The sequence below is a fragment of the Labrus mixtus genome, chromosome 22 (assembly GCF_963584025.1).
Source record: "Labrus mixtus chromosome 22, fLabMix1.1, whole genome shotgun sequence".
Classification (NCBI taxonomy): domain Eukaryota; kingdom Metazoa; phylum Chordata; class Actinopteri; order Labriformes; family Labridae; genus Labrus; species Labrus mixtus.
The window spans coordinates 20,261,276-20,283,775 of NC_083633.1; the positions used below are offsets into that span (position 1 = coordinate 20,261,276).

At 42.5% G+C, this 22,500-nt stretch overlaps 3 protein-coding genes across 6 annotated transcripts in view; all 3 read right to left on the minus strand.

Moving 5' to 3' along the window:
* The window catches only part of stab2 (stabilin 2), a 27,438-nt gene extending 26,931 nt beyond the window's left edge, over positions 1-507 (minus strand). For all 4 annotated transcript variants that reach the window (XM_061029232.1, XM_061029230.1, XM_061029231.1 and 1 more), the window contains exon 1: positions 389-507. In XM_061029232.1, coding sequence (XP_060885215.1) covers positions 389-460 — 72 coding nt within the window. In that variant the 5' untranslated portion in view covers positions 461-507. The remainder of the gene's footprint in view (positions 1-388) is intronic.
* A 2,936-nt stretch (positions 508-3,443) lies between these two features.
* Positions 3,444-9,278, minus strand: wnt16 (wingless-type MMTV integration site family, member 16). The gene is made up of 4 exons (XM_061029501.1): positions 8,632-9,278; positions 7,019-7,245; positions 5,931-6,220; positions 3,444-4,085 (listed from the first exon to the last, which is right to left on the minus strand). The coding sequence occupies exons 1-4, from the start codon at positions 8,721-8,723 to the stop codon at positions 3,627-3,629; spliced, it is 1,068 nt and encodes a 355-aa protein (XP_060885484.1). The 5' UTR covers positions 8,724-9,278; the 3' UTR covers positions 3,444-3,626.
* An 89-nt stretch (positions 9,279-9,367) lies between these two features.
* Positions 9,368-22,500, minus strand: part of cped1 (cadherin-like and PC-esterase domain containing 1) — a 21,194-nt gene continuing 8,061 nt past the window's right edge. Inside the window, exons 3-21 of the mRNA XM_061029499.1 lie at positions 20,472-20,566; positions 20,298-20,382; positions 20,101-20,179; positions 19,880-20,027; positions 19,632-19,762; positions 19,436-19,508; positions 18,610-18,756; positions 18,413-18,517; positions 18,178-18,314; positions 18,024-18,085; positions 17,396-17,582; positions 17,134-17,302; positions 13,459-13,558; positions 13,008-13,144; positions 12,644-12,864; positions 12,471-12,572; positions 11,993-12,080; positions 11,723-11,869; positions 9,368-11,274 (exon numbers count right to left, since the gene is read on the minus strand). Coding sequence (XP_060885482.1) covers positions 11,059-11,274; positions 11,723-11,869; positions 11,993-12,080; positions 12,471-12,572; positions 12,644-12,864; positions 13,008-13,144; positions 13,459-13,558; positions 17,134-17,302; positions 17,396-17,582; positions 18,024-18,085; positions 18,178-18,314; positions 18,413-18,517; positions 18,610-18,756; positions 19,436-19,508; positions 19,632-19,762; positions 19,880-20,027; positions 20,101-20,179; positions 20,298-20,382; positions 20,472-20,566 — 2,429 coding nt within the window. The 3' untranslated portion in view covers positions 9,368-11,058. The remainder of the gene's footprint in view (positions 11,275-11,722; positions 11,870-11,992; positions 12,081-12,470; positions 12,573-12,643; positions 12,865-13,007; positions 13,145-13,458; positions 13,559-17,133; positions 17,303-17,395; positions 17,583-18,023; positions 18,086-18,177; positions 18,315-18,412; positions 18,518-18,609; positions 18,757-19,435; positions 19,509-19,631; positions 19,763-19,879; positions 20,028-20,100; positions 20,180-20,297; positions 20,383-20,471; positions 20,567-22,500) is intronic.

The window sequence follows — 22,500 nt, forward strand, 5'->3', positions numbered from 1 at the left end:
TCGATACAACGATCGCTCTGATCAAAGATTTGTTTCATAATTAAAGAAAAAGTCTGAAACATGAAAATCGACACACTCTGAGTTTAAATAATCCAAAAGAGATTATAATCAAAATGTATAACTAGGATTTACTCAACTTAAAGAGTTTAAAGATAAATTAAAGTGACTCACAGACAGATTCACAAAAAACAGAATTAACAAAAACACAAAAATCAACAAATAAAAAGAACAAAAACTCAGACACAAATTTGATATGAAATGAAATAAAATAAATGTTTTAAGAGAAGCAGAAACTTTGAATATTCAACACCAACACAGGCTGACCTGAGAGCACAAAATTCACACATCACATCTGAATAAAAAACACGATTGATTGTGGAGTTTGTACCTGTCGTGATGCAGCTGAGATCATCTTCATCATCGTCAGAGAGACGAACAGCAGCTTCAAACTCCACTCCATGACTCCTCTCAGATCATCTCTGTCAGTCTGTCAGAGTCCATCCTGCTTTTTACTCCTCCATCCTCCCCTCCCCCTCCTCTCCATCCTCCCCTTCCCCCCCTCCTCTCCATCCTCCCCTTCCCCCCCCCCTCCTCTCCATCCTCCCCTTCCCCCCCCCCCTCTCCTCTCCTGTGTCGGTGTTTCCTGACTCTCTCTCCGCTGACTCAGCCGATTCTTTCACTCAGACTCGGTTGGATGTTTTCATCTTTTTTTTTATGAATCAGAACAAAAAACAAAAAACAGTCTTGAGTTCAAAGACGCATTCAAGAGATTCAGATTGTGGTGATCGACCTTGCGTCCACGTGGACTAAGCTCCGCCCCCACTCTGTTATTGTTTCAGTTGATGTTTGATGAGATTGTGAGCGAGGACAAAGTGTTCAGAAAAACATACAATCCTCCTGATCGTTCCCCTCAGAGCGTCAGCTGAGATAACTCTTCAGAGATCACGTCAAATCCATTCTTCTGTGTGTGATCATTCAAATATGAATTGATAAAAAAATCAGGGGAAATTTCAGCTCAGGTGAGACGTGAGAAACTGTTTGAGGATGAATGAAACAGATTCCTGAACATCTTCAGATCTGTGATGTTTTCATTTTTCACTTTTACTCCGATTTGGATGATTCTTTGATAAACAGTCAGAGAAACTGTTTGAGGAGACGAGCGATGAATGACATTGAAACAAGGAGCCGAATAAAGGAGGGAAAGTACCTAGGAAGTGTGTGTGTGTGTGTGTGTGTGTGTGTGTGTGTGTGTGTGTGTGTGTGTGTGTGTGTGTGTGTGTGTGTTGCCATCAGTGTGTGATGACGGAGCAGAAAGTTTCAGGAAAGAGGGAAAAAAAGCGACTGATTCTTATTTACAGTCCAGGATTTCCTGCTATTCTCACACACACACACACACACACACACACACACACACACACACACACACACACACACACACACACACACTTAAAGTGCTGAGTGGCAGTACAAACAGGACGGCGTTGTTTGTGTTAAACTCTTCGTCTTTGGTCACAAGTTAAACAACTTAAACTTTTCAGTTTTGGTGGGATTTAATATTTAATTCATTTTATTCTGGTGAATGGACTCGAGCTTGTATATTTCTTTTCTCGTCTTCTGACTACTCAAAGAGCGTTTTTACACCGCAGGTCACACCGACACGTTCACACCGACACGTTCACACCGACACGTTCACACCCTGATGGTAGAGGCTGCTGAGTAAAGAGTCCATCAGTATTAACTCATCCATTCATACACCGCCGACGAAGCAGCAGGAGCAACTTGGTGGTTAAGTGTCTTGCAGACATGGCTGCAGGAGCTGGGTATCAAACCCCCGACCTACCGTTTGACCACTGAGCCACAGCCTGATTCTGATTACATGTTCGAAAAAGGTGAAAGGAGAAGTGTGAGTTTATCTAATCCCACCTCTTCTACATTAATCTTCAGCTCAGTGTATTTTCCTTCTTCAATCATAATTTATGAAAACTTTAAATATTATTTTGAAACGCCGTTTATGTTCTTATTTTTAACAGCTGGTTGAAAATCTTTATTATTAAATACTGTTTTGTCAGGTGTGTCTTGATTTTGGATGATGTGTGATGTTTGACTGGAAAGCTGCTACAGAAACTGCCGACCCATCCTGACCACTATCAAATAAATACTAAAAACTAAACGCTAAATCAAACAACTAACTAAGTTTCTTAAAAGTCACTGTGCTAAACTACGAGCTAAGCTAACCTACAATTAAAGCTAAGCTACTAGCTAACTAATATTGAAATAATCTAACAACCTAACTAATGCCTGCATCCTCCAACTAACTTCCTAAATACTATAAACTCACAACTCTACAATCTACCCTAAATGAACCTATACTAACAGAACAATCCAACTACTAAACCACTAAACTATTAATCGCGCAGCTCTCTCAGTCCACCACACTTGACTCCCCACAGTTCGCCGAGTCGGGTGACGAGGCTTTTATAGGTTTGGTGACGTAGGCATGTACTTCACACAGCCGTTAGAGTTTTTCAAACGGAAGGGCAGACACTACGCACATTTCTAACACAATATTTCAAATTTCAATACTTTGTACTCAAATGTCGAGATTTGGACTTGAATTGATCCATAACACTACTTAATACTCAAATACAGAGGTTTAGAGTTGGAAAAAGTGGTTTTAGGGTTTAGTTACTCTTTAAATAAAATAATAATAATAATAATAATAATCATTATTATTATTATTATTTAGCATCAATATATATATATTCTGTACATTCTATATATTTTATTATATTATTATATTAGTCTATATTATATAACATTTCATTATATTACACTATATTGTTCATATTGCACTATATTATATTATATTATATTATATTATATTATATTGTATAACTGCACTCTGCATTACTGTGGTACAACACTGCCTCTCTGCTCTTTACATTACTTTACTATTTATCATACAGTCACTTTAATCACTTGTCACTTTATCTTGTCATTCTCTGTAAATACTGTCTCAACTCCCTGAATAGTTAACTTCATCATTCATTTTGTACTTGTATATACCCCCTATTTTTATTTTTATTTATCTTATCTATTCTGTTTAATGTGTATTTTGTATTTTGATCTTTCTTGTCTGTGCTGCTGCAACGCCCGAATTTCCCCTCTGGGGATCAATAAAGTTTTATCCTCTCCTATCCTAGAAAGAATAATCTGTTCTTTAATTATTGTGACTTATTTGTTCCTGTCGTCAGCTGTTCTGCTCTGTGAGTTTGTAAAAAAGCCAGAATTGGAAATTTAATTATCTTTATAATCAGAGTTAAATCTGTGGTTACCTTTTTCTTCAGAGTGTCTGTAGTTCTTCCTTCAGTCCACAGGGGGGCAGCAGAGTGATCAAGGGTTAACAGACAGGCGGAGGTCACGATGATGAAAACATATTTACATAAAAATAAAAGTTTATTGGTAAAAATACAAAAACATTTAATGCCATTTTTTATGAATTGCTCTGATTATTTACAGGTGTTTGTTAGCTTCCAGGTTTGATGTATTTACAGGTGTGTCGTGTTTCAAGGTGCTGTTGTATTTATTTAACAGATGTGTTGTCTTTGTTTTCAGGTGCGTGGTCGTTATTTACAGGTGTGCATGTCGTTCATGCTCTCGCAGCGCTTGCAGCGGACGTAGCAGCACCACACAAACTTGCACTCGCAGCGTTGGACGTGCCTCACCACGTGCGTGTTGTATCCGCGGCCGCAGCACAGCAGGTTGCAGCTGTCCGAGCCGGTGGACGTTCGGTTGCAGCGGCGCCCCCTGGTGCCGGCGACGCCGCGACGCCGGTCCTCGAGGCAGTAGTTTGGAGACTTGTTGAAGAAGATGAGCTGCTGTTTGTCCACAGGGGGGCGCTGCTGATCCTTCCTTCTCGTCTTCCTCCTGGAGCGGTCCGACACCTGAACGCTGTTCTCGTAGCGCTCCTTCAGGTACACGCCGACACGCTCGAACGGCGCCATCGTCTTCCAGCACGTTTTGACCGCGCAGGAGCCTGAGACGCCGTGACAGCGACAGTCTGTGGACATCGTCTGCTCGATTGCCTGGAGGAGGAGGAGGAGACGACGAAGACTTTATTTTTTTATTTTATTAAAGTTTTATTGTGAGCTGTTGACCACGAGGAGCCTCAGCTGATGTTCTCTGAAAGGTTCCACATGAAACAAAACATGGCCGACTCACCTGGTAGAGACTGAACACACACAGCGTCAGAGAACATGTTTAAAAACACACTCAGACAGAACGCTGTTTGGTTTTAGGAAGTCGCAGCAGTGACACCGTACACACACACACACGCGATTAATGACACTGTGAGGACATTGAACGTGGTCTGCAGATGGAGCGGGGACCTCATGCTGTGTGTGTGTGTGTGTGTGTGTGTGTGTGTGTGTGTGTGTGTGTGTGTGTTTAATTGAATATAATGTATCACTGTGTTAATCAGTCAATAGTCTCTCTTCTGCTGCTGAACTGTTACTGCCCCCTACTGTCCATCAGTGGAACAGCATGAAGCTAACTGTCATGAGGGCCTTCAAATTCAGTTTATACAAAGAGAGAGAGAGTTACATTTGATTGTGTTTCTATCTAAACTTGATGATGACAGCAGAGTTTAACTTCCTCTAATACAGCATGCAAACTAATCAAGGATCCACATCACTCCACAGCGTCACCATGGAGACTGTAAATGCCTCTTTTGATCACGACTGTTTGTCTGCAGGATGCTGGATTGCCTGAAGCCCCCTGAGCTTCTAATTTTCAACATAAAGCTCCAGAAATAAAAATATCTGTAGTGTACATGTGATATATTACAGACATACTAGATATACATTCTATACGTGTATGTGCTTTTTTTAGTTATATATAAACACACAGCTCAATCAGCAGCGTCAGTTCAGCTGTTGAAAAAAAAAACGGCGCTCTAACTCTCCCCTCTGCGTGACTCACTTGAACGTCTCTTCATTCATTCTACAATTCTACAATTCACTCAGCAGACGCTTTTATCCAAAGCGACGTACATCAGAGAGTAAGAACAACACAAGCAAGGATCTAGAAAAAAGGGAACAATGTCAGTAAGAGCAAACGATCAGCTTTGAGTCTGATTGGACACACAGGTGCTGACAGGAAGTGACCAGAGGCAAAGCACAACATTGAGGGCAGTTCTTGAGAGCTCTAATCAGTATAGAAACCATCTTATAAGTCGTCGTTATCAAACAAAAACCATCGTCATTACCATCATCATCATCAATAATATGGAGACCATCATCATTAAGTTAGTAGGTATTCATGAAAGAGCTGGGTCTTTAGCTTTTTCTTAAAGGTGCAGAGGGACTCTGCAGATCACATGGAGTTTGGAAGTTCATTCCACCACCGGGGGGCGACAGAGGAGAAGAGTCTAGTCAGAGACTTAGGACCCTGTTCATACATTCATTTGGGCTTCTTGTAAACCTCGGGCGCGTGACTCCATCTTCTTCACCGTCTTCTACACTCTTGTCTTCTTTTGGCGTGGTGGTAAGGTTTGAATTAATCATAGACTGTAAATATTAATTCATACACGAGTTGACCCAGCACACTTGGCGTTGTAAATTTCTGGAGGAGCGGGGCGCCAGAGCACATGAGACGAGAGAGCGCCAGGATGCAGCCATACCCGACTACTTTTGATTCAATCTTTTACTTTATTTAAGTTCTGTTTTGTTTTCACTCTTCTTTTGTTTTTAAGTTTTGAATTTGATCTTACTTTTGCTTTGACGGCTTCAGCTCTTTGTTAGTTTTATTTTGAAAAGTTCTCCTCAGATTTCACTTCACAGCTCTTTAAACTGATGGAAAGTTTGATCTGGTTATATGTAAGAACATTAATGCAGGACATAAATGACCTCGTGTCTCAGTGTTGTCCTCACCTGTCGGCCCACCTCACTGTTGTGTTGGTTCATCGTGCTCGGCGTGTACCCTCCTCGAGTCATCGACGTGTTTTTCGCGGCGTTGTCGATGAACCTGCGGCTGAACCAGGTCCCGTACTGGATGTGGTCCGAACAGCCGCCCCAGTGCCAGCCGTCCGTCGACAAGCCGCCGCCTTGAAGCTGAGCGTCGCAGCCGCACTCCGTCATGTTCCCCTGACTGCAGGAACGCGTGACGGCGTGGACCAGCCCCGCCGCCATCACCCCGTAGATAAACGCCGTCTCTTTGGTCCCTGCGGGGAGAGAGGGATGGGGTCAGTGTAACATGTTATTCTACAATTCACTTAGCAGACTCTTTTATCCAAAGCGACGTACATCAGAGAGTAAGAACAACACAAACAAGGATCTAGAAAAAAGGGAACAATGTCAGTAAGAGCAAACGATCAGCTTTGAGTCTGATTGGACACACAGGTGCTGACAGGAAGTGACCAGAGGCAAAGCACAACATTGAGGGCAGTTCTTGAGAGCTCTAATCAGTATAGAAACCATCTTATAAGTCGTCGTTATCAAACAAAAACCATCGTCATTACCATCATCATCATCAATAATATGGAGACCATCATCATTAAGTTAGTAGGTATTCATGAAAGAGCTGGGTCTTTAGCTTTTTCTTAAAGGTGCAGAGGCATTTTCAGCACTCACAGGTAGCTGCAGCTGGAGAGGCATTCTCCCTTTACTCACTTTTTCAAATGCTGCCAACATATTTGTGCAATTTAAAAAGTGTTCTCTTGACCCTGGTTGAAAATATGAGATTGTATCATTTCAAAGTGTGTGGTGACATAAAACTATCACAGGAGTAAAATGCAGCCGACCTTAATAAAAATCTTTTAATGGTCGGTTTGTGTATTGGAGGTGTGGTGTAATATCTGAGGCTGTGGGGGAGGGGCCCAATATGAGATTTGTTCATGAGGCCCTGGAGATGCCCCTGGGTCACACACGCTGATACAAAACCCATCTGCTCAGGTCTATTCAGTCTCTTTGAGTATCAGCATTAAAGTATGAATCATATGAAACAGGGTCCGAGTCCTCACCGCTGGTCAGCTCGTGTCCAAACACGGGCGGCCGCTCGCTGGTGGAGCAGTTCCACCTCTCGTGTCTGAACTGACTCTGGCACTCGGACACGGCGAGTCGGGCTCCGTCCTGGATGCTGGGCAGCAGGAACGGTTTCTTCCGGCACAGCTCTCTCTGTTTGTGGCTCAGAGGGAGGTTAGCACAGCCCTGCTTCTCCGGGACCCCCGTCGAGGTCACACCCAGCCACCTGAGAGAGACACCGGTTAGAAATCCACCAAAACCTCATTAAAAATAAATATTCAAGATTTAAAGACATTTTTCCTCTCAGAGTCTAAAATAAAAACTCAAACTATAAGGAGAAGGCTGAGTTCCAACTATTATATAATCACACAATTAAAACTTTTATCTTAAATCTTCTGCCAGAGAGGGAGAGATTGGAAAAGGTAAAAGTGAATATTTCATTTTTAAAGAGTCACTTTGTTGGAAACAGACAAATCATAAGACAAAGGATTTTAAAGCTGCAGAGGATATATTATATTTAAGACATGGAAGCAGATTCTATAGGACGTCGATGTTTTAGCTCGGCTGTTTGAACAACTGATTCTCAGATATGACTCATAGATGTTTCTATTTTAATCCAAAATGTTGTGCTTTGTAAATTGTACTGTGTCTCTCTTTGTATGTCTGTCTGTAACTTTATGTTTTTGCTGCTGCCTGTCTTGTCCAGATCTCCCTTGAAAAATAGGTTTTTAATCCAACCTGGTTAATTAAAGGTTAAATAAAATAAAATACATTTTACATGATGTATCAGGTCCTTTAACCATCATTAAATAATCGATTTATTTACCATTGATTTTTGATCGTCAAATGAGGAGTAACAGGTTCAGTATCTCCCCACAGAAAATGACTTTACTGTTATAAAATCATGAATTTAATACTTGTTTCACATCGCTTGTTTCTACCAGACTTTTGGACTAACACAAACCGTGATAAAAAACGAGGCCCAACATGTGCACCGAATTATTCACGGGGCTTCACAACTTCAGATGATAAACTGACCTACAGAAGGAGTTGCAGAGGAGTCAAATTCAGTAAAAAACAAAAAAGATTTTAAAAGGAATCAGCACACAGAATCCTCACTGGACCAAGACCAACACAATAAATCATTTAAAAATAAAGCCTATACTTCATCTAAATGTTATTTCGTTATAAATGCTGGTTATATTTTCTATTTTTGGTTGATTGTTTGTTGGACGAGGAACAAATATCGTTAAACAACTCGGTTCCACTTTCACTGATGAACAGAAACCAATATTTTTAATCGCACATTTTCTATTTTAAAAATCATATTTACCGGATTTAAAGTGGATCATTTCGATGGAAAACAGTGATAATTTATATTTAAAGCAGGTTGTTGCTGAGGAGAAACACGGGGACTTTTTATATTCACAGTTTTTAAAATTAAATTTGGCTTTTTGGATCTCGGGAGGTTGTTGCGTAAAAGACTCGTTTCAGCTCAGGTAAAAACAAAACGCATCAACAACTAAACTGCGCAGTGAGTCTTAATTTGATGGTTTGTTAAAAGGAGTTTGGTGGAGTTGGACCCTGAAGCAACAGACTGTTAGGTACTCACATCCAGCTCGACCTGCAGCACAGCGGACACACGGACACCAGCAGCAGGCTCAGGGTGCACATGCTTCGGACTCCACAGCTCCGAGTCTCCATGTCCTCTTCATGTGTCTCCGGGCTGCGCTCCGAGTCTGTCCATCAGCAGCCTCTGTCTCATACTCACCCGGGCCAGGAGCGGGTTACTGACCCGGGTCTGGATGATCCGAGCCGCTCTGACTGATGGAAATGATGCTGATAAGGAAGATGATGAAGATCCTCTATAATGTGTTCTCCCTCCTCTTCTGACTCGGGGCTGCAGGATCACAAGCTGGACTCACTGGACCCGGAGGAGCCTCATTTGATGATCAGCGTATTGAGCTGACGACGTCACAGCTGAACGGTGATTGGTCGGACTGAAGCAGCAGATGGTTTTACATGTTCATGAGCCAAAGTTTTACCCGTCATGAGAATGGAGTTTATGGAGTTCGGTGTAAAGTAAGGTTGTCAACATTTTCAATACTTGGATACTTTTTCCGAAACAATACAATCTGATATCAAAATGTGCTGAAGCTTAAAAAACAAAACAATAAAGGACAGGTGTGTAGGAGAGGAATTAATCCATCAAAGATTGCAGACAAACTCCTGCACATGTCGAAATTGCACAAAAAAACTGTTAACATTCCCCTACTAGGTTTACAGACTCTTAAATAACTTTTTGACAAACACTGTAAAGACTTTAAGATAAAAACAAGAGGCAGGGCTGGTGATAACGTTTTATAAAATACCTTGCATGGTGGAGATTTATAAAATGCAGAAAGGCACAGTTATTGTAATAAATGCTGAAATTGTGAATGTTTAAAGTAAAAACAGATTTTAAAGTGAGATGATGCAGACTAACAAACATTCATGTCATAACCAAAAAGACAAAGTGAAACAAAAATCTGATTTTATGTCTTCAAGTTGGATAATTAATTAATCACGTGGAGGGAAAAAAAACATAACATTCATATAAATATTCATAAATTCTATTTTCCAGCATGTAAACATGTTCAGAGATAAGGCACATCCGTAGAAAAATATAGAAAATACAAGCAGAGGAACAAATAAGACGTTTCTTCCTCATGATAATCAGTTATCATGGAGTCTTTGGTTTACATCATCTGATATACACAATAGTACGACTGAGGTATATAAATATACATATATCTGTTTTATATATGCAAAGAGACATACAGGTTGAGAGAGAGAGAACAGCTTCAGTCCGACATTCAAGTTAAAATATGAGATATAAACATCTGATGTGACGGACCACTGATACAGAAAACTAAAACTATCCGGTGAATATCTCTGTCGAGCTCAAAATAAATTGAGTTTGTTCGCACCAGAAAAGTTTATCACGGCTAATAAATGAGCTCTGAAACTACTCACTGCACCTTAGAAACTGGTGGAGCCATTAAAGCTACTTATTACTACTTTAATACTTATTAGCATGGCAGGCTAAACTAGCCAGCTAGTAAACTGGCCACGGCTCATTAATGTCCAAACATTTGATGTACGATAAAAAACATCAGCTGCACAAAACACTGAAGCTCAGTCACTCATTAAACTGTGTGCATAATTAATTAGCTTTAGCAAGGTAACAGCTAATGTACAATAGACACTAGCTTGTGTGCTAATTAGTACACATTAGAGATAAATACCGTGTATGCAAAAGAAGCTAGTTAGTAGCCTACAAAATGCCCATTACACACTGATTTGCACATAATATAGTATAAGTTATAATAAGTTCACATTATAAACTAATTTAGTACAGAGTAGTTAGCACTAACTATAAAATAATACACATAAACAAGTTAGCTTATATTTTAACCTGGCTATTACATACAATTAACTAGTTATTCCACAAAATAAACTACTTAGTACACAGAATTATGGCATGCATTATAAAATAATACACATTATAAACTGGTTAGTTCACATTATAACCTAGCTAGTACATATTATAGACGAGCTGATGAAGAGTAGAAAGCAGCTGGGTTTCCTTTGAAGCTAACTTTAATAACTAGCTTCACTTGCAGTTAACAGGCAGATTATAAGTAGAGCTGAAGGGCAGTAAAGTCAGTGGGTTCAGATCCTATTAGTGAGCAGTGAGCAGCTGATGGTTCATTGATAAAAACAGTGAAGAGTTTCTGTTGAGATTATGAAACAAGTTTGAGTTCATTTAAAAACTGCACATAAGAAGATGTAGCTGAAGCTCGTGCATGACGCTGTTTTCTCTCTCTTAGTGATTCGGACAGTGAATGTTTCAGCTTGGACCTTAAAAATACAAAAATAATCATTTTAATAAGTCACACCTCTGTGATCTCTTGGACAGTCCTTTTCTATTCTCCTTCATGTTTTTCACTCTGCTACAGAGGAGACAGTCCACATACACACACAAACACACAGACGTTCAGTTTCTGGTTTTAGGACACAGGCGGCTCAGCAGGATCTCAGAGTAAACCTGGTTCACTGGTCCTCTCACGTGATAGGATGAGGCCTTAGGCCACGCCTCCTGGAGAGTGTTCAGCTCAGCTGAATAGCTGCTGAGTGCGGTCTTGGTGGATCTGCTTCTGTTTGTTGAGCTTGTTGTGTTTTCTGAGAGGCCGGAGGACTCGACCTTCTCCACCTGTGAGAGCAGAAGAAGAAGACACAAACCTGGTTCAATATTTGTTGACAATTATCAGAAGTTTAAAAATTAAAGGTTGACAAAATATAAAAGAAGTTCTCTGGTTTGTTCCACATGCCTGAATCATGAAGAAAACTTTTCTTTTCTGTTGTTGAAAGCTTTGATGAACATTTGTGTATCATCTGCGTAAAGCATTTATAAACAAACAACAAGAGGACCCAGAATGATTCTTTGAGGAACACCATGATCATAAATAAATAACACAACTTAAATCACAAATTGTTCATCTGTAAATCAGGATAAAGAGTTTTTACATCCTGAAGAAATCATCGTCAGATCATAAATTCTCTATAATTAATCCCATTTGGTAATTTTTAGGTAATTTTCACAGAAAACTCTGAGTTTTAATTATCTTTTTGTTTACTATATAAATATAAAGCTGTGTTACCTCATGAAAGTGGCAGGCACACCGTCCCTGCAGGAACTCTTTGTACCGACCCATCGTGATGCTGAATGTGTCGATCACCTCGTACCCATGATGCTTTGCTGTGGTGATGATGTCACTGTTCTTTCTGTAGAGCTGCTGAATTTCTTTCTGAAGGATCAGGAAAAGTAGAAACAATAACAAACAAACAAACCATCCAGGTGAAAGGATCATGTGATGTAAAGAGCTGACAGTAAAGAGGAATAAAACTCATACTCAAACTCATAAACATACCAGACTGAGAGAGCGGATCCCGTCAACGGGAAGATGGAAACCCATCCCCAAAGATTTCACCACAACCAGGATATCACTCAGAGACTCTCTGTGGAGGAGAAACACTATCACCGTGTTGTCACGGTAACTACAATACTGACATGGTAGGTTGTTTCACAACATCGACTTCAGTCCTCATCCCTTTATGTGACAGAGAGAGATGTTCTCTCATGAAGTCATCAGAAGTTATCAAATCAGAGATGATAAATTATCAAAATTTCAAATTTAAAAAGTCAAATTGAAAATGAGGATCAGAACAGGTGTACCACAGGGCTCCAAGTTGGGTCCTCTGTTATTGGGCTTCAGGTTAATGTAAACCTGCACGCTGCAGAAGAGTCATCTGTTTTATTGATTCAATCATCGGCAGTCATCATTCAGAATCTTTAAACATTACCGTTTGACTGTCTTTATTGTTATATTATTTTATGTTACTGCTTACCTGTTCAGCACTTCCCTGACCGTCCTCAGGTGATCCGTGTTGAGCCACTGGACTCCGCCCACCACCAGGACGGTCATGTTGGAGTTCACCAGAGGTTGTGACCTTCAGAGAAGAGAGCCATCAGCACATAAACATCCCATTAGCTTTGGTTAATATCACACCTGTGTGCTCACCTGTGGATGACCTGCAGCAGAGCCTGTCTGAAGGTGGGCCTGTGACTCTTCTCCATCCAGAACTGAGGATAGTATGAGTAGCTCACTTGGCTCCGCCCACCGTTCAGGTTCCTGTACAGCAGCAGGTCGTGAGCCTTCCCCCAGTCCTCGAGACTCGAGTTCACCCGCTCCATCAGGTAGTACATCATCCCCCGATTGGTTGAGTCACCGATAAACATCACCTGAAGAGAGAGAGACAGGTGATACACGCCAACCATCAGGACACCTGTACTTGATTTTATTTGATATCCAAAAGGAAGAATGAGGAGAGAGGGAGGACGATGACCGAGGACAAAGACAGGTATCTTTGATCACCTGGGCTCACCTTCCTGTCCGTCATGCAGTCCTGCAGCAGGGGGCGCTCAACCAACGGGTGGTAACAGCCGTCTGGTTGCCAGGCAACCTCCCTCCAATCACATGTCCTGTTGTCAGAACAGCTGAGACAAGGAACCACCCACCGACCTGATGCAGGTGAGACAGACAGGTGAGACAGACAGGTGAGACAAACAGGTAAGACAGACAGGTGAGACAGACGGGTGAGACAGACAGGTGAGACAGACAGGTGAGACAGACAGGTGAGACAGACAGGTGAGACAGATGGGTGAGACAGACAGGTGAGGCAGACAGGTGAGACAGACAGGTGAGATGGACAGTAGGATAGATGTGATTATTAAAAAATAACCTGTGATCATATTCAGGATTGTTCTATTAGGTTTTAAATCTGACAGCTTTGAGAACACCTGCTGACAGGTGAGAAACAGGAAGTGACATCAGACCTGGTTGGTGACCTGAGCTGCAGGTTACAGGTGGACTCGTAGACTTGATGAACGGCTGCAGACCACAGGAGCGACTCGGCTCGACCTTCAGACCACAGTCCTGAAACACAGAGAACGGACATATTACCCATAATGCATCAGGAGCATAGTGTGGTCGGACATTGGAAACAGGGCTGTGTTCCTTTTTTATTCTAACTCCAGTCAGATATCTTCTTCTTCACTTTCTGTCCTCCTCCTCTAAAGTCCTTCTCTTCTTCTACTCTCACTTTAAATCAAAGCCTTCTCCTTCTTCTTCTTCTTCTCTTTTGTGTGAGCGTCGTTCCGTCGTCCTCCTTTGGTCAGAGGTCAGAGGTCAAACAAACCGACCGGATCGGGCCCCGTGGGAGCCGCGACGTCTGGCCCCGACATCAGAGCGGGCCGCCTCGCGCACACACACGTCCCCACAAACACACACTCTCTTCTTCTTCTCCCGCTGCAGGTTTCGGCGTGGCGGCGTCACATTCTGCACGGCGGCGTCGCAGCTCGCAACAAAGTGAGACAAGAAAACTTAACAGGGATTTTCTTGTTCGTACCTGAGCTCAGTGTCAACTCTGCAACACACACACACACACGCACACACACACACACACACACACACACACACACACACACACACACACAGACACAGACACACACACACACACACACACACACACACACACACACACACACACACACACACACACACACACAGACACACACACACACACACACACACACACACACACACACACACACACACACACACACACACATAAAGAATAACAACAAACACACCGCTGCCTTTCATCCCTCATCCTCATCCTCATCCAGAGAGAGAGAGAGAGAGAGAGAGAGAGAGGTGCCACGTCGACACACACACACACACACCTCTTTTGTGTTTAAACTGCGTGTGTGTGTGTTTGTTGTGTTTACGTGTCTTATGAGGACATGAGGAAAATGAGCGTTTTAAATTTGTACTAATATTAATTGGATTTTATGAAGTTAGTATAAAGTCTCTCTCTCTCTGTCTCTGTCTCTCTCTCTCTGTCTCTGTCTCTGTCTCTCTCTCTCTGTCTCTGTCTCTGTCTCTCTCTCTCTCCCTCTCTCTCTCCGTCTCTCTCTCTCTCTCTGTCTCTGTCTCTGTCTCTCTGTCTGTCTCCGTCTCTCTCTCTCTCTCCCTCTCTCTCTCTCTCTCTCTCTCTCTCTGTCTCTCTCTGTCTCTCTCTCTCTCTCTCCCTCTCTCTCTCTCTCCGTCTCTCTCTCTCTCTGTCTCTCTCTCTCTCTCTGTCTCTCTCTCTCTCTCCGTCTCTCTCTCTCTCCCTCTCTCTCTCTCTCTCTCTCTGTCTCTGTCTCTCTCTGTCTCTCTCTCTCTCTCTCCCTCTCTCTCTCTCTCCGTCTCTCTCTCTCTCTGTCTCTCTCTCTCTCTCTGTCTCTCTCTCTCTCTCCGTCTCTCTCTCTCTCCCTCTCTCTCTCTCTCCGTCTCTCTCTCTCTCTCGCCCATCACACCAGTGCAACACTAACGCCCTGATGAAGGTCATTAGGCTGAAACGCCTCAGCGTCTTGTCCTTCTTTTGTCTTACCTTTCCACATAAGTGTGCCTGTAACCGCTTCAGAGACCGCTCCACTACCAAACGGAGGTAAGCGGGTCTACTGTTGTTTTTTTTCTGCTATTTGTCCCTACTGCAGCACGCCTTGTATTACTCAACATTACAGCTTCCTTTCCTCGTCCATATCACTCTCTACAGAATCACATTTTTGATTTTGAAGAAGTTGTTTTTCATGTTTGCTTTTAACACGCAAAATTCAATCCGAACATTTTCACAAATTGAAACAAATGTAAATACATTAAAGTGTAAAGATGTGGACTGTTGTACTCTGCAGAGATATTAAAGGACTCTGGACTCTACCTCTTAATGAAGAGCCTCCTTGGTTTGTTGTACAGTATCTCCCTTTTTAGTTTTTTGTACAGATTATATTTTCTTAATTGTAATTCATTTATTTTTTTCTCCTCTCTTATGTTTATATTGCTCTTCTATTTTTATACTTTTACTTTTTTTGGTTAATCTGACTCTGGGAGAAACAGTACAGTTAAATTTCCTGGATTTAAAGTTAAAGACCGACTGTCGCGTTGATGTGTTTGTTTTAAATCAGTATTTTTTACAGTGCAGACTCTCGGTCTGCAGATTTATCCACGGCAGAACACAAAATCCTCTCTGATATCATCTCTGTTTATTCTGTAAAAAACACCGTCTGCTGTGTGTGTTATTCACTGCAACACACAAATACAAAAGCTTAACTTTATAAAATGACCCATTCATGTTCCTCTGTGGTTTTAACCGTTCAGCTAGTGTAAAAACAGACTCGGTGTGTGCAGAGGTTATCTATCTAAGTTATCTGAAGTTGTTTGAGGTGAACCTGCAGAGACCTGGATCATCATCAGGGTTTATGGAGGATTCAGAAGGTCAGGACTGAAGGAGAGTCTGATCCTCAAACACAGACATGAAGACATTTCATCACGACGCTCAGAGCTGCTGCGGAGACTGAAAGTAATAAAGATAAATGTTTGAAGCACTGAAGAAGAAGCAGAACTAAAACTATAATCCTGTCAGTTTATTAAAAAACCAGCACGAGGACTCTGAGAGAGACGCTCACAGCACACACACACAACGACATATATATTTAAAGTTAGATTACATCAGCTGATACTAGCCTCCATAACATTACAGCTAACCCGGAGTAAACTCACTTCACCTTGATGTTTAATATTCATTCTTTTAAATGATTGACATGTGATCAAACTTTTCTTTTCTGTTGTTGAAAGCTTTGATGAACATTTGTGTATCATCTGCATAAAGCATTTATAAACAAACAAAAAGAGGACCCAGAATGATTCTTTGAGGAACACCATGATCATAAATAAATAACACAACTTAAATCACAAATTGTTCATCTGTAAATCAGGATGAAGAGTTTTTACATCCTGAAGAAATCATCGTCAGATCATAAATTCTCTATTATTAATCCCATTTTTTGTCACAGAAATCTCTGAGGTTTAATTATCTTTTTGTTTACTATATAAATATAAAGCTGTGTTACCTCATGAAAGTGGCAGGCACACCGTCCCTGCAGAACACCTGTGTGTGTTTCTACCTGTCCTCTGTCTTTAATCTTCCCATGAACAAACTTCAAAGAGCAGACCCCACCCTGAGCATCAATGAGCCCTCTGTTCACCAGGGACCCCACACCAGGGGCCCCACAGCATGACCGAACCCCCCCCGCCCTTCATCCACCTGAGAGGGAGTGAGGCCCACAGGTGTGTCAGAGCACAGGTGAGGAGGGCAACATCAGATAGAGAACGCATTCAGCACCAACGAAGAAGAACCTGACAGGATCACTCTTATACTGCAGATTCAAACAAACCTTCAGACACGTCTGATAGTATGGAGGGCGGGGCTACCTGAGATTCACAGGTAGATACCATGGTGACCTAATCATCGTCTTGTACAACTTGTGAGGTTGTTCTCAAAGATCCTGGGAGGAGTCAACTGTTGAATATTTTATTTAAATCCTGTTTTTAGCTTCCAGAAATATCACAGGTACTATGACTTACAGGTGTGCTATGCTATCAAGCCAATAGCAGAGCAGCTAACCTACCTGCAGGAAGCTGCAGGTCACATGATCTCCGAACATGGGCAGACTGGGCCGGCTTTCGCGGTACACATGCACGGTGTAGATCGTCATGACGACGGGCTCCGTCTCAGCATCGTCTGTCACCAGGATGCTGATCCTGCTGTTGCCGAGGCCGACCGGGTAGTTCGCCATCCTGAAGAAGAAAAATAAAAAAATGTTAAGTGACCTGAGCTGTGAGGTCAGAGGTCAGGGGTCAGAGGTCAGAGGTTTAGGGGTATGGTCTCACCTGGGCCCTCCGTGCTCATCAAGGTGGACCCGACACGCAGAGCTGACAGGCTCAGGACGGATTCTAACGGTCACTGTGTCAAAGGTCACCTCGGCACGATACTCCTTCAAGGTGGGGTTAAAGGGCGGAGTCAGAGTGAGGGGCGGGTCCGTGTAGATCTGTCTCAGGTGAGGGTCCACACAGGAGCCTGAAGCACACACACACACACACACACACACACACACAAACACACACACACAGGTTATTTTTAGTGACTAAATTAACTGAGGTGAAAACTAGCAGACAGTTAGCAACTCCCCCATAAATCAAAGAGGCCACGCCCCTAATTCTACATCAATTAAATCCTTAAAATAATGTAAACAGGTGAGTTGTGTAAAAAATTCATCCCGTACAGATGTCATGAAGAGTATTTTTGTTTTTGTACCAGGCTGTAAAGATGTTTATTTATACTATATGTTAACATGGAGCTCTATGGGGACAGACTCACTACAGGAGACAGCCTCTAGTGGACACTGGAGGAACTGCAGGTTTTAGAACAGGCAGTCAACATGTTTATTTCTGCTGTAAAGTTTGAGTCTCAGATCTTATTCCCATTCATTTTGTGACACAGGTTGAGGAAGAGTCTCACCTTCATCCTGCGAAGTCGACAAAGCCGACTCCTGATTGGTCGGATTTTCTGCCTCATCAGTTCTGTATGAAACATGAAAACATAAACAAACATTAAGAAGAACAATAACAGCTGATGAGACAGATGTTTGCCGTTTACAGATTCACAGACTGACCCGAGGCTTTGATTTCGCTGGAGCTCGTAGAATTGAACGATACTTATCAGAAGATCTGAGACGCTGAGAGGAGGAGGAGGGGAGGAGGAGGAGGAAGAGGAGGAGGAGGAGGAGGTGGAGGAGAGGCTGGGGTACAGCTACAACGAGAGAGAGAATAATTCAATATCAAACCAAAAATTAAAAACACACACTACTCTGCACTGCTTTGTGCTGAAATATATATATTTTTATTTACCAGGTGAAAAGCTGAGGGTGTTTTAATCTGCTGCTGAAACTGTAGAAGAAGAAGAAACTCTTCTTCTGTCAAACAGACGCCAAGTGTCCCTCTGCAGCCACCGTACTGACACAGAGACACAGAGACAGCATGCAGGGTTAACTGAATGATTTATCAATTCATTAATTCAGTATTACACTGTTTGGTTTCAGACTCACCTGTCTCCCTTCTGTCTGCGTCTCTGAGGACAGGTGTGTGTGTGAGGACAGCAGGAAGTGCAGTGTGTCCTCCAGGATCAGGTCTGTGGTGATCTGTCTGTCAAAGGTGTCATCACTCAGAGAAGAAACATTCAGATCAACGTCTACCTGAAAAAAAAACACACAAAAAAAAACATCAGACCGACCAATCACAGAGCAGCTGAGTACAAATCACAGAACAGCTGAGGAGACACTGCCCTCTGCTGGACGATTATTGTCAGTGCACCTGAAGGAGGAAAAACTGATCCAACAGCTGACTGAGAGAGGGGGTCTGTCTCTGTGTGTAATCACAGGTAGGCTCTGAACAGACCGTGTATTGTTCACAATGGGTTCATACAAAGGTCACCGATTACATCATCATCAAAGAGTCTTTATGAGAGTGGTGTTTTCAAAATAAAAGCCTTCCCCGTTGGATGATAGCTGTGTGTTTACAGTGATTAAAGTGATGAAGAGGAGTCGCTGTGATGATGACGAAGGCTCAGCTTCTGAGTTGACCACCTGCACAACAACAGTTCTCAAACTGAGGCCTGTGACCCCTCAGGTAGGACGCAGCGTGGTGAACAAAGTACAGGACAAACATTTCTTCTGAATGAAACATTAACTGTTTTAATTAAATATCAGAGGTTTGAAAATGTTCACATCAATAATCTGAGAGGATTAATAAACACTCACTGAGCAGCAAAGATGTGATGTGATGTGATGTCTCACTCTGTGTTAAATATCTGCACAGACGGTCTGATTAAAAGAAGGTGTGAGGCTCCTGAACGCATCATGTATAAACTCTTACCTGGACCACGACAGGTGTGACCGAGCCGCTGAACTGCAGAGTGAAGGTCATCAGCTGGTAGCACAACACACACCTGAAACACACACTCTGCATTTAATAATATTAAAATAAATCAATTTATCAATTAATATGATCCTTAAAAAACAAGCCGAGACATTTAAAGGATGTTAAACATAGACTCTGACGTTTCTTTTACCGGTTGAGTGTTTCTTTCTTCTGATTGGTCGATAGGGCCGCCTGCAGCACCTCACCTATCACCCTCTTCACCTGCCCCAAAGCATCATGGGAAGTGTTTGGTCCTAACTGCTGCAGCAGGAAGTCGCTGAGCTGAGAGAGGAGGAGGAGGAGAGATGAGATCTTTAACCAGCAGGGGGCAGCAGAGGCTCAAACAGAGAATCGATTTCTTCAGTAAAAAAAAGAGTCAGGCTGATGATTCTGATTTACCTTTAAGGCCCGCCCCCTCTGCTCCTGATTGGTCATCACAACGCTGATGGCATGCATGAAGGAAATGAGCGGGTTCACTGATGTCACCAGGACGTAAACATTCACCATGGCAACCAGAGCAGGAGGTGGGGCTTCGACAGGTGAGTCACTGACAGACAAAGAAGAAACATGAAAACTACAGAACAGGTGAGTTTACCTGCAGGTCACAGACTGATGCTCACCTGTCCACAACCTCCTGAGGAACCTGCAGCTTCTGATTGGTCGATCCACAGGAGTCAGGCCTCATGGGTAATTCTGACCCTGAGAGGTGAAGCAGAGACAGGTATGTCAGTTTGCAGGAGGTCCCCTTACCTGTCTCTACACCTTATTTACACACACCTGCTCAGGTGACCTTTGACCTGTTTGCTATGTGACCCACCTGTCAGGTACGAGCGAGCGAGGAAGTGACAGAGGCCTGCCCCTGCATCGGAGAACGCCTCCATCAGCTCAGGAAGCAGGTTCACCTGAGGAAAAACAGGCAGACAGGTGAGTAAACATGGTAACTTCCAACCTGCCTCTGATTGGCTGCAGCACCTGTACAGGTGAGTCTTACCGTCTGATGGAGCTGCAGGAGAGAGAAGGAGATCCTCCTCAGACAGCTCCTCTCTGCAGAGCTGAGACACAGCAACAGGCTCCACCCACCCACACCTGTAACCGTGGAGACACAGAGAGAAGACATTAAACCTGTAACCATGGAGACACAGAGAGAAGACATTAAACCTGTAACCGTGGAGACACAGAGAAAAGACATTAAACCTGTAACCGTGGAGACACAGAGAAGACATTAAACCTGTAACCATGGAGACACAGAGAAGACATTAAACCTGTAACCATGGAGACACAGAGAGAAGACATTAAACCTGTAACCGTGGAGACACAGAGAAAAGACATTAAACCTGTAACCATGGAGACAGACAGGAAGTTACACCTGTATCCATGGAGACACAGAGATGGAGTAAGCCCTGTAACCATGGAAACACACCTGTTACCATGGAGATAGAGACAAAAAAAATACAATGCAATTTTAGTTTTAAAATTTCTAATTGTTAAAGGTTTAACGGTTTACCTGTCCAGGTGAAAAACAACATATTTCAGTTAAATGACTGAGTTGAGAATTAATTTATTTTAAGTCCTCCTGCAGTTTAGATGGTGTGCAGGAGTTTGCTGGCCGTGGTATCAAACGGGTGTCGATATCGTTTGAAGATTAAATGGTGGTAACAACATGACATCAAACAGAACCTCTCACAGTTTAAAGTTTCTGTTGTTTCAGTTAGAAACATGTGACGATCAGAGAAATCTTTATTTTCTCAGGGATGAGGACGGAAACTGTAGACTGAACAAATACAGAACAAAAGAGAGGGGGGGGGGGAGGGGGAGGGCGGGGGAGGGGGTACAGGAAGCACCGAGTCCAAACATGGAGTCCAACAGAAACAGAAACATGTGTTTGTGATTGTGGAGCTCACAGGAAATGTTGGGCTGTGACTCTCTGAGGTTTTACAAAATCTGTTTATCCCAAAGAGGACTTTATTATCCTCTACTTAATACCACACTTTATAACACACACACACACACACACACACACACACACACACACACACACACACACACACACACAGATTCAGACACTTTGGAGGGTAAGCAGGTTTACAGTTTAGTTTTAACAGTAGAGGTTATGATGGCGTTCAGGTCAGAGCAGGAAGTGGGGCCTCCGACTAACACACCTCCACCTGATGACCAGGGTCACGAGAGGTCACGTTGGGACGAGTAATGGATTAAATAAAAGTGATTCTGGAGCCGGTGAAGTGAACAGCTCTCAGATTATTAATTATAAAACTGCAGTAATCGATATTTAAATTTATTTTAATGTCTCTGATCTTTCTGGGTGTTCGTTTCTTTAAATCTGAGCAGCTGCTGCTTTTTGAAGTTTATGGAGCTCATAAAACATGTTAGTATGTCTATCTCTTCTTCACCTGCTGGTACAAACATTAGGCCCCACCCCCCTGCTGTGCTCTGATCAGGACAGGCAGATGCTGCTGTCAATCATCTCGCACACCTAGCATTAGCATGCTAACACAACAATGCAGGACACAGGTGATTACAGCTCGAGACAAGGACGACTTTTTCCAACGCTGTTGCTTAATGGTGCTTTATGGAGAGTTGTATTTGTGTGAACATCGTGAGTGCAGAGGGGTCAGAGGCCGCTCAAGGCCGACATCCACTGGATCAAAAAGTCACACATTCTTCCTTTAAAGACTACATTTTCTTTTGTTAATTAAGATATTTGGAACTACAGTTCCCACCATGCTTTGGGGATACAAGAAGCTGAAAATAGCTGCATGAGCTCTACTTCTGCTTCATCCTCCATTCTCATATTTCTTCAGTTTATGTTCAACATGAGGAGCTTTAAATGAATAATAAAGATAATTTAAAGCGTTTATATATAACCTCTGTCAGTCTGCTTTAAATTCACTGAAGTGTTTAAAAACTGTGTCCTGTTTGTTCTGCAGCTACTCTGTTCGTCCAACAGGAAGTCTCCACCCAACACACACACACACACACACACACACACACACACACACACA

What these genes read in the sequence shown, in the direction of transcription:
- wnt16 (XM_061029501.1), bottom strand. Translation starts at nt 8,723, where the DNA reads ATGGAGACTCGGAGCTGTGGAGTCCGAAGCATGTGCACCCTGAGCCTG. An exon ending in TGGACACGAGCTGACCAGCG is followed by an intron (nt 6,221 to 7,018) that starts GTGAGGACTCGG and finishes CTCTCCCCGCAG; the next exon opens with GGACCAAAGAGACGGCGTTT. An exon ending in ACAGTGAGGTGGGCCGACAG is followed by an intron (nt 4,086 to 5,930) that starts GTGAGGACAACA and finishes CTCCTCCTCCAG; the next exon opens with GCAATCGAGCAGACGATGTC.